Raw genomic sequence first — 12263 nt, forward strand, 5'->3', positions numbered from 1 at the left:
AGTTTCACATTTTGAGTTGGTTTCTGAATCCTGTGCATTACTTCTTTGGGGATTATCTCTCCTTTACATGGCAAGTATAATAGAACTCCCTCCCCCACACTAGGTTGCCAGTGGTATTACTTCCTCCTCAAATGGATTGGTTAACACTCAGTGGGGGGGAAAAAAAAAAAACGAAGCTAAAGAACTGCTCTGAATACACATGAAATATTTCCTAATCCATTATCTACATGGTTTAAATAAGTGGGATTATAATCATGTTCCCAAAAGAGCCATAATATACCATTGGCTTTGTTCTAGAACTTCCAAACTAGCCCCACACCTTTGAGCCTTGCTTTTGGAGCAAAGTATAAAATTTTGCAAAATGTGCACATCAGAAATGTCATTTGCCACTTTTGCATTGAAAGTACCCTCCCAAATTCTTTACCAAGAACATCAATGTCATTTATTCCTCAAGAATAAGAGCACTTAGTCTCAACTCCTTGTAAAACAAGCAATTGTGATGTTCTTCATTGATTGACACCTGGTATCATCATAAAACTTGAGGTCCAAAGGAAAATTAGGCTTATTTTCTCAACTTGTTATAACCACTTTTTTCTATTTTCTCAAAGACAAAAAACCAAAAACTTGCATCTAGGTTGCATGACCTTGGGCAAGCCTACCATAGGCTTCAGTGTCCTTCAGTTTCCTGGGGTTAATAACTATACACACCTCAAAGGATTATGGTTAAAAAAAAATAAGTCAACATTGCATATAATGAGCATAGCAAAGTATCCAGCATACAGTGTTCAACGTAAGTTCAATAAATGTCAGCTTTCATCATTATTCACTGTTGGGGATTTTAAATGAAAAGTTTTCTTTTGAATCCTTAGTACCTGCCCCAAGAATGGCCCTTCTGTCTCTCTGTTAGTCCTATCTGCCTTTGACAGCCCCATTGATTCAAGGGTCCTTGGTCATGTCTTCTGAGCTCTCTTCTACACATCTGTACCAATTAGCTGGAGCTGCAAAGGGAAGATCAAATTACCAAGCCTTGTCTGTAAAGATTTCAACAGAAATGAATTAATAATATGATCCATCAGATCACCAATACCCTGAGAGTGAGGATGGAAGCCACAGGGGCTGGGGGTTGCTTCAGGGGCATGTGACTTCTATAGCAGCACAGGGAAGACCCCATGCTCAGAAGAGCCCTGGGCTTGGTTTCATGCTCATCCAGAAATTCTCAATAAAGTGTGAATGATTTTCATTTTCCAAAATTATGTAGGTGGTTACTATGACTGGAGAGTTTTGATCAGACTGATAGAAACTGTTTTAAAGGCCTACTCTAGCTTTTATGTTCAGAACAGCCTATAGGAAAGGTACGAGTGGAAACAAAAAATGGCTAGGATGTTGCTAGTATAAACAAGGTGGGAGATGATAGTGGCAAATAACACCAGAAGGAGGGGCCAGTTAGAGTTCATTTGTCAGCAGCCGTAGCCTGGGTGCCCAGCAACATGCCTGTTTATGGCAGTGTCCCAGCCAGCTGGCTCCTCCTGCCCACCACCGGTTCCTACCCCGTTTCAATGCTGGTAGAAAATGGGAATAAAAAAAAAAAATCAGGGTGTATTCCCCAAATCTGGATCCCTTACAACAGAGAAAATGAGTTGCTGAGGGAAAAAAGGAAAGAAGGGCCCTAGCTAGATCAAACGTCTTCTGTGTTAGGTGACTGTACTCAGGAGCTTATTATATATTGTCTCACTGATTCCAATTAAGTAATAGAGGTAAACAATAGTCATCACTCACACACACACACACACACACATACAAATCAGTATGGGTTCAACAAGAGTAAGATGTACTAAAACATACATAAATAAAAAAATGCATCTACAATATCTTAACGACCCACAGAATACATTGCTCAACTCTCCATAAGGAAAAAAATAACTAACTTTTCAGACTTGTAATTATTTTAGATGTATATCTAAATTTGTATAATTATCTCTATATTTAAGCTGGAAAATATAGAAAGAATCATCATTATTTAGTTTTCAGGTAATCAAATAGAAAATTCATCAGGCTATGCTAAAAATGGCATGATACAACAAACAGTAAGTTAAATACCAGTAAGTGAAAAGTTTATATTTCCTAATCTAAAACTTGAAAAAAAAATAGTTTCTTCTCTTCCATGTGCTCAAAAATTTCTCTGAAATGACAGAACATGGATGATTCCAATTCCCAAGCTAGAGGGCTTATGTGAACTACTCACCTTCTTCTGAAGAACATTGATTTTTCTTTCCTTCACTTCTAACATATCCTTCATGTCTCGAATCTCTCCAGCCAGTGTCCCCTTCTCTTCCGTGAGGTCCTGTAGCTGTTTTGTTTTTTTATTGAGAAAAGATTCTTTCTCCTCCAGTCGTAACCTCAGCGCATCTACCTGAAGTCAGGAAAAGGAAAGAAGGGGGCAGTTTTACACAGTGGTCATCAGTAACCATCAGTCATGCCCTGGGAGGGAGCGGGGCAGCAGTGTGGCCTTTTCAGCCCAGCATGGTCCTACCATTGCTCATGCTTATCTCAATGCCATGTGTTTTAACAGCCTGTATTTACCTTAAAGTCCCATTGTGTGTGTATCTGAACAGTGATGCTTTTTTTAAAATCAAAAGTTCTTATGAAATAGTAGTATGTCTCCCTGTTAAGGAAAACAAAGCACATTGATAATCCATTGTGCTGGAAAACAAAGCACATTGATAATCCATTGTACGGGGAGGGCACAACCCTGCTCGGGCTCTGCAGCACCCTCCAAGAATATGGAGAACACAATGAGCCATGCCACAGACATCTGAAAGAACAAGACTGACAAGTAGAGAAAGACTCCTGCATTAGAAAAATACAGGTTGCCAAGAGGAAGGAAATGCTATGGAAATGACCATTCTCCAGTGTTATGAAAGACTGCTTTCCAAATATTAAAGAAACAAAAAAGAGACAAAAATTCCTATTTCTATCTTGGCTCAAAAATTAGATTATTACAATTTCTGCTTTTCAAATTCAGAAATAAAATGAGGAAACATAAGCTTTATTTTTCACACTTAATATTCCAAAGACCAAGTGCAAAAAAAGTTTATGTGGGTAATGTGAGATTTGGGGGTGATGGGAGAATTTAATCCTCACCGTCCATACCAGCAATTTGATGGATAGTAGCTACAGCAACAATCAAGAAGTAGTGAGTTGGCTAACTGAACATAATGAAAACAAACAAACACAATAATAATAATTTAATTATGTTGGGTGGGGGGAGAAGAAGAAGAAGTAGTGAGGCAAGCATGTTACTTAGAAATACCAAAATAACCAGGCAAAAAGAGTTGAAATAGGTTGTCTTGGGGAAGAAGAAACGGGATAGGGGTAAGTAGGAGTCTGCTGCATCTTGTCACAAGTCTTGTTGAGAATTTGTCTCTTATGCTACCAGCAAATAAAATTTGGACCACAAAAAAAAAAAAAAAAAAAAAAAAAAAAGACAAAAATTTTAAAAAGAAAAAAGAGGCAGGAATACCATAATAAGCCAAAATAAATAGATATATAAATTCTATCAGGACACAAATTCAAAAGGCAACTTGGCACACTGGAGTGGAGACCTTGGTTTTAGGCTGGGTTCTGCTTCTATCTAGCTATGAGAATCAGGACAAATAACTCCCCTACCAGCCCTCCAGCCTCAGTTTCCCTATCTATGAACAAAAAGGTTGGAACCCCCTAAGTGCCTGTCATTTTTTTTATGTTAAAGGCAAGAATCAGTCTTAGGTAGAATACATTAGGAAAGAAATAAAGTTATCAGGGGCGCCTGGGTGGCTCAGTTGGTTAAAGCCTCTGCCTTCAGCTCAGGTCATGATCTCAGGGTCCTGGGATCGAGCCCCACATTAGGGCTTTCTGCTTAGCAGGGAGCCTGCTTCCTTCTCTCTCTTTCTCTGCCTGCCTCCCTGCCTACTTGTGATCTGTCACTGTCAAATAAATAAATAAAATATTTTTAAAAAATAAAAATTTTTTTAAAAAAAGAAATAAAGTTATCAGAGTAGAAGCTCCCTTTTTTACCCCTTTCCAAGAAAGAAGCACTGAAGTTGTGTTTCTTTTTTTTTTTTTTAATTTAAGATTTTATTTAGTTATTTGACAGAGATCACAAGCAGGCAGAGGCAGGTGGAGAGAGAGGAGGAAGCAGGCTCCCTGCCGAGAAGAGAGCCCGATGCGGGGCTCGATCCCAGGACTCCGAGACCACGACCCGAGCCGAAGGCAGCAGCTTAACCCACTGAGCCACCCAGGTGCCCCTAAAGTTGTGTTTCTAAAGGTCAAGGGTGATGGGAAGTTGATGAGTAGAGAGTTTTTCCAGTTTTTTTCCTAGAAAGGAGATCCCAGCAAGGGAAGGGGTGAAACAAATGCTTGAAGCCCGGTTGGTAGAAGGACCCTGACCACATTATGAGACAAGATGGACATTCTGTGACCACACAAGGTGGAAACAGCAGATTCCTTAAACATCTGATGGCCATGCCTCTTCTTAGATAAGAACCATAAAAATCTAGGGGCTGGGAAGTGAAGGGGATATAGCCACTACTATAATCTGGAGGCCATCTTTTATGTATAAACTAAAAATCGCATTTCTTTTTTTTTGCCAGATAGGATGAAACCCCAAAGAGATGTTATTCTAGTTTGGTAGATGGAGAGGACTTGAAACAAAGATAGGTCATTTGAGAATCTGGGATGCTTAAGCTTTAGTGCAGCTGGCGTGAATTTTCATTTAGTCAAGGGAAGATCCCCAGGACATGAATATCCCCTTCACTTCCCAGCCCCTAGATTTCTATGGCCCTTACATAAGAAGAGGCATGGCCATCAGATGTTTAAGGAATCTGCTGTAGTGGCTATAAGGGGTTACATTCAATTGTAGAGACTTCCACAGGCTGACCAGGACTCAATGTGAATCTGAGAAGAAACTGTGGTCCCATTAGTCCTGCATTCTAGCTGTCAAAAATGGGTGGTCTATATCTGGAGTAGAGGAAACACTCAACATTCAAAACTGGGATATAAATAAATTACAACACGGGAGGTAGTAAAAGGTGCTGGAGAGAGTTTAGAAAAAGACACTCTGTATGATAAATAATATGCTTAACATTTACTGTGCCTTCTCGCCACAAGTGATCTATTAGTGTCCTGCCACATCTTTCTGAGCCTAGAAGAGACACAACGCTAGGTGTAAGAATGTTTCTCCAGAGTAAGATGGAAAGTAAGGATGGCCACAATCAACACATTGTTCACAACACCCAAACTCTACATGGTAGGAAACAGCCTGTGCCAGCTAAGGTTTTTCTGTTTGGGAATTTATTTTCCATGCACCCAAATGCATTTATTAGCTTCAGAGGAATTTTAATCATGACCTTCAATCACTTCAGCCTACCCTTATAGCTTTGCAGTCTCTTAGAATCAAGACATGAGGTTTAAGGGTCTATTTTTTTAAAAATAAAACTTTGACCTGAACTGCATCCAATTCTAAACCAACATTAGCCCAGTTTGCAGTAAGCAAGTATGACATCATTTCTAAAAATCAATTTTAACTTCCAGATGGTGCAAAACCACAAGCAGGCACACAGGCCTCCTGATACACAGAAGTTTAAATACAGGGAAGATTAGGAAAGAAAGAATACGGTCAATTAAAAATTTGAATATGTATTTCCAAATTGGGTTCTCCTCACAAATATCTGGACTTCACTCAACAGTGTACATCATTTATAAAAGAATCAGAAAAGCCTTGATGGTTAGATTATATTCCAACATCAGGTAGAGACATAAAAGTTAAAATGTTTGGGAATATGAAATACCTTTCTCTGTCTCTTCACTCAACACCAAATAATTTTAAGGGCCTTGACTCTCTCTCTCTTAAACTTTGGCAGTTGACTCAATAATAAAACTTGGCAAGGCAAAGAGCACCATCATTTCCCAGAAAAACAAAAGAAAATTAGAACTATATGATATAGTCAGCACACAAAGACCCATAGGCTGAATTTCCAATTTTTACATATGACTTAACCGCATGGGAACTAGTCACCTAAAGTTAAAACTAGGACAATCTTTTCATTTTAGGAGAATTACTCATTTCCTTCTGATCCAGTTGAATGTGTATTTGTGTGCGTGTGTGTGTGTGTGTAAGCACTTGTAACTTAGAAAAATTTAACCTTTTATCCGGCAGTATAAAAAATGAAATATTTGTTATCACTTCAGCTCCAGGTACTAACTTGAAAGAAAAGGGCCATGGTAATAAAATGGGCAAAAATTGCCAAAATCAGAGTTAAATATTATTAATCTTTATGTCAGCACCCAGGAATTATAAGCAGTTCCAATAGTGAGGTATGTTTCTAGAAGTGCTATACAGAAGCTTCCCGACCTTTCTGCTGTATTTTGCATAGGCTTCGGAAACAGTTTCAATGTTGTGACCAAAAACCAAGTGCTACTTGATGTGCCATAAATAATTTTTAAAAAATCAAACGGTTCATTTCAATCCTAAAATACTATAGCAAAACTTGAGAAAATAAAAAAAAAATTTTTTTTTAAACCCTTGAGAGGGGAAAGGAGCCACTTGAAAATTTTCGCAGATTAAATACAACTTACTTGACAACACTTCAGGAATTGAATAAACACACTATCACAAAGAACAATTTTAAAAGAAAATGAAACTGGAACACTCACAAAACTCCCAATATAGTTTTATTTCACATTCAAAATTTCGATTGTTTGTTTTTCCTAATAGCAGACTTGGATTAAGGGTATATTTGAATTTGATTCAACTTGCAATCATTCAAATGGGGAGACAGTTGTACACAGCCTCCAAAGACCCAAACACTAAAAATAACCTAAAATCGAAAACTTGTTATTGTGGTAACCACTAGTTCTCACTCATATCCAATTCTCCTTTCCTTCCTGAACCCAGGGAAGATCTCCCTTCCCAGCCCCTTGCAGGAAGATAGGGGTATGTGTTTTATTCATGAAATGTAAGCAGAAGTGACATATGTCACTTCCTGTCCATCCATCCCCACATTCTTTCCCTTACTCAGAGATCTTGAAAGCTACATTTTCCAGATGGTAGAGCTGTAAGATGGTAGAACCCCCATAAATCTAGATCCAAGTGACCATGAGAAGCAGGGTCACTCCCTACCTTCTGTTGCTGTAATCCCCAACCCTCAACATGGGCTGGATTTACAGTATCATATGTCAAACTACTCAAAAATTATTATAATTTCCACTGGTTTTGCTAAGGAGTGGGTACCCTAAAACTAGAACGGTCTTAGAAATTGCTATAAACCTAAAAGAAACCTCAAAATCTACTTTCCCCTAGGCTTTCACCCCAAATCCAAAGAAGGGGGGTAAAAACAGAAAGCAAGGACAGAACTAAATGGAGCAAGTAGCGGAACCCTGGGGAGTGGACGCTAGGGTCAAATGTCAAGATCTTGGGAACAGAGAGAAAAAGATCAAAGAGGAAGAATACTCTGAAGCACATTGGTTTGAACTTCCATTTGTATAGTCAAGTGGCCCAAGTGGACAACTCTGTTTTGCAAAAGTCTCTGCATTACAAATATATATGTTCAAGCAACCCATGGTAATGGCCACGGACTTACCCATAGGCCTTCCAAATTTCAGGAACACAGTAAGGTGTTAGAAGCAAAATGAGGATAATAACAATACCTCCTTCATCAAGTTATTTTGAAGATTAAATTAAATTAAATGTACTGCACTTAGCACAGTGCCTGGCACCTAGAAACACTCAATAAATCTTCGCTATTGTTATTATACTATTCTGCTTTCTACAACTACTAACCCAGTGATTTATATACTGTAGGAATGCAATAAAGATTGCTAATCAGCAGTCCTCAGGAAAAGTGGAGACTCAGCAAATAAGATTTTGTGCTCTGACAAGTAGCATGGTGTTATATTGTCTGTCATTTACTTTAAAATATTTCAGCATACACTGTATAATGTGTGTGTGTGTAGAGGCTTAAGGGTGGGTGGATGGATGGGTGTATTTCCCAACTGGAAATAAATTCTCTAGGGGTAGTTAATTAGCCTATGAAAGACTTTAATTAAAAGCTGGCATGCCATAGTCAGCTACCAAAAGTTTCAAGATACTCTTTATATTTGATGAACACCTGAAATTTGGTCAATTAACATAATTGATGTGAGGAGTGATTTTTCCTTGGTGATGTGAGTGGTGTTTGAGATGTGTAGATTGGCTAGAAATGCTACACAAGTACTCCTACTCTTCCAGGAACAAGATTTGAGATGGTTTGTCCAATGTAGATATGATGTAAGCTACATTTGTAATTTTAAATTTTCTAGTAGCCCTGGAAAAAAATAATGAAAATAAACAGGTAAAATCACTTTTAATAATGTATTTAATTTGGCCCACTATATCCAAAACATTATTTGACCTCTAATCAATATGAAAAATATTAATGAGGTATTTTACATTCTTTTTTCTTCAAAATCCAACATTTATTTTACCCTTTCAACATATCTGAATTAGGACAAGCCACAATTCAGGTGTTCAATAGCCACATATGGCTCATAGCTATCACTTTGGACAGTGCAAGTCTATGACTAGTAAGCACAAAAGTTTCAACCTTTAGATTTCAATATCTCCTGCATAAAAATGCTTTAGGGTGGATTCTGGACCAAACAAGGTTGGCTGAACTCTACCCAGAAAATATCATCACATTGACCCAGCTAGTGTAAACCATTTTTGGCCTCAAAAGGATGGACCTTAGGAACCTGAAGAAGCACTTTGAGAGGTTGTGAAGTACTACATAAAGGCAAGGTCATGGGGCATGAATCCTACAGTCCTCTTGTCTAACCACCCCTGATCCTGAGATCAGGAGAACCCTGAGAACCACGTAACTGTCAATGACCTAACTGGTTGGTGATTCTGTTAGCACAGTCTTCCTGGAGTCTTGTTGAAGAGAAGAATTTAGAATAATCATTGCTTTCTAAAAACTCTTTTTATACCAATCCTAATTATAGCAAAAGTTACCTTTCAGAAAAAATGTCCTTCAGCAGCTGTACCACCAAACACCAGCTATATAGATGAGGTTATATCTATCTCTTACACTATGCTTGGTTGGGTTATCCTCCTCTGTAGGAGCTTTTTAAAAAAATATCTAATAACTAGAATACACATTCACTTAATAACTATTAAGAGTTGATTTTGTATCAGGCATTGTTCTAGCTTAGACATACAACTTTTTAATAAGGCCATCAGGTCTATGACTTATTGAACCATATATTCGTAAAGTTGGAGGTGAGGGAGCGCAAACAATTATTATGTCAGTATCCTCAGTAAACACAATTTTTAGAATAAGTGGGAAGTAATACAAATATAAAATCTAAAAGCTTACATAAAATACTTATAAAAATGGAATGACAAAAGGCTGATTTGTGAATATTTGTGTTTATTGGTGAAAATGTATATGTTTGTGCTTGTATGCGCACAAAATAATAAAAATTCATGATTCAGCAAATATCGGCTAATGTAAATCAAACCTGGAAAGACACTTTGGTATTCAGTAAAATGGTATATTTAACCAATAGCTGCTCTCTACTATGTAATCTTAGAACACTAAATGGTCTTCACTGACCTTTATGAACAGATGATGTATTTTCTCTTTTAAAAAATTATTTTCTAGGGGCGCCTGGGTGTCTCAGCAGGTTAAAGCCTCTGCCTTCGGCCCAGGTCATGATCCCAGGACCCTGGGATCGAGCCTCGCATCGGGCTCTCTGCTCAGTGCAGAGCCTGCTTCTGTCTCTCTCTCTCTCTGCCTGCCTCTCTGCCTACTTGTGTTCTCTGTCAAATAAATAAATAAAATCTTAAAAAAAAAATTATTTTCTAGCTCTGTCCATTAAAGAGGCTTCTTTAAGAAAGGAGAGACTGGGTGACTCAGTCAGCTGAGCATCTGCCTTTGGCTCCGATCATGATCCTGGGGTCCTGGGATCGAGTCCCAGACTGGGTTTCCTGTTTAGCAGGGAGTCTGCTTCTCCCTTTTGCCCCTTATTCCACTCATGCTTCTCCCTCTCTCTCACTCTGTTTCTTTCTCTAATAAGTAAATAAATAAATAATCTTAAAACAAAAACAGCTTAGAAAAAGTGACTACTTCCGTGTCAATGAACACCTACCCAAAATGCCCAGACTGTGGTCTCTAAAAACCAGACCTCACTAAAAGAAATCAGTTTCATGGTAGAAATGATTAATTTTAGATCTGTAGCAAGAAACATACAAGGTAAATATAGTGTAATTTGTTGAACCAGAAAGCATGGAAATTATTAAAGGCCAAACAGTCTTTTTATTGGTCATGCATGGAACAATTGGATGCTGTTATATGAACAGACAGGAGGCAGGAATGGAGTCTGGGAACAGGTAGGGAGCTACAGCAGTCAACCAGAGGAGAGACAGTAGCTGCCACAACCAGGATGGAGGTGACAGAGAGGAAGTCATAGCCTGTACTTGAGACATATTTTGAGTTACAATCAGAAGGCAGCTGGCAGAACTAAGGGTTTATATGTATAGGGATGAAAGGAAGGAAGGAATCAAAAATAATTCCTGGCTGAAGCAACTCTTTGGATAATGCAACTATTGCCTGTGCAGGGAAAGATTAGGGAGAATCAGACTTAGGGATGGGAAAACAAGAGTCTGAGATTAAGTTACACATAGTTTGAGATGCAAGGAAACATCCAAAAGGTAAGTGGCTATATAATTTGGAAGACCCTGACAAAAATAAACCTGAACTACAGTCTAACTTATGTATGGATAAGCAGTCCTGTACTTTTATTTATATTCCTCCCGAAGACTAATTAGGACATCTACTGCCCATTTAAACTTAACTCCCACTTAAAAGCAACAGTTTGAAATCAAGTTAATAAACACTTGTAAAATGATGACATCAATACCACTGAAAACCAAGAGATATCCCTTTCCTAAAAATATTCCTTGTTTTTTATCTTTATTTTTAAGGTCTCTCTTCTCCACACAGTTATGAGTAGCAAGAGATTTGGTCATTTCTACTATGCCCTTAAGCTCCTCAAGGGGAATGTCAATGATGTATTTACTGTCATATTGATCACTCAGTCAGTAGATTGATAATGACTGGGAATAATTGGACTACATGGTTCTGCTTCTGTGGGCTGGCTTATCTTTAGCAATCAAAAGCTTATGCATTTGACAAAGGCAAAAAACCTATATTATATTTTAAGATATTTAGATAGCACAAAAAGAAACAATAGTGGCTATATTATAAAGTGCTTCATAATTCACAATATACCTTTCTCCTAAATTATAAGTCTGTGCCCTTATACTATTTCAATAGAAAAAACTAAAATTCAGGGATATTTAGTATTGTATAACCACATGCTGTAGTTATAAAAGTTAAGTTACAATCACCAGCTTGTTAATAACACAGCTGAGATTTTCAGGTTGTAAAGATGCATTTTGTCTTACCTACCTGTCAAAAAATTTTACTCAAGACCCACATGCCACCTACTTGAAGAAAACAATGCTTGGTTAAGAGTGCTTCATATCACCCACATGGAAGAATTTGTATCATATGTGGGTTAATAATCCAGCCAACTTTATAAAGCTGTTTTCATACTTAAGTTTTTGGCTACTTCTTACACTAAAATAAGGTGGTTTTAAGTGACTAGTCCAAAGTTCAAAATTTAATGTTCGGTTCAGTTCCAGCAAATTTCTGAAAACACATGGGAATTGTAACTCATGTGTTAATACTTAAAGTTTTTGTTAATAAAACTTCCAACACTAACCTTACCTCATTGAACTTACCTCACTGGTTTTTATGCTCACTATAAAACTATAGCTGTCATAATATTTTTGAATTACTACAAAAGGAAGTAAGCCATTCCAAAGTCAATGTTATTTTGCAACATGATGATAGTTATAAATTCAAAATACTTAAAACCAATTTGCAAAGCTATCAATCTTAGTACCTCCTAACATTTAAAAACCCCATCTTCAAAACATTCACTATTATCAAAAAAACAAGTTTAAGAAAACACCATGTATCATTCATATTGCACCTTCCCTTCAAGTAAGCACTTTATATTTAAACAAGAAGATGCATTTTAACATGAAATTTTAAAATACTGTTTCTATTTAAATATGCCATGAACTTTGTAAACTATCACTGAAGCCCAAAGAACTAAAATCACTGATAATTTAGTACCTAGATTAAGTAATAATTTTATGATCGCAAAGTCAGTGCTTT

General features: G+C 37.4%; 1 protein-coding gene across 7 annotated transcripts in view; it reads right to left on the reverse strand.

Annotated features, from left to right (window-relative positions):
• ERC2 (ELKS/RAB6-interacting/CAST family member 2) overlaps positions 1 to 12263 on the reverse strand; it is a 915738-nt gene that overhangs the window by 530256 nt on the left and 373219 nt on the right. For all 7 annotated transcript variants that reach the window (XR_009402378.1, XR_009402376.1, XR_009402377.1 and 4 more), the window contains one exon: positions 2243 to 2410. Coding sequence is in view for 1 of the 7 variants with exons in the window: in XM_059389982.1 (XP_059245965.1) it covers positions 2243 to 2410 (168 nt within the window). In the remaining 6 variants the exon portion in view is untranslated. The remainder of the gene's footprint in view (positions 1 to 2242; positions 2411 to 12263) is intronic.

This window comes from Mustela nigripes, chromosome 2 (assembly GCF_022355385.1).
Source record: "Mustela nigripes isolate SB6536 chromosome 2, MUSNIG.SB6536, whole genome shotgun sequence".
NCBI lineage: Eukaryota > Metazoa > Chordata > Mammalia > Carnivora > Mustelidae > Mustela > Mustela nigripes.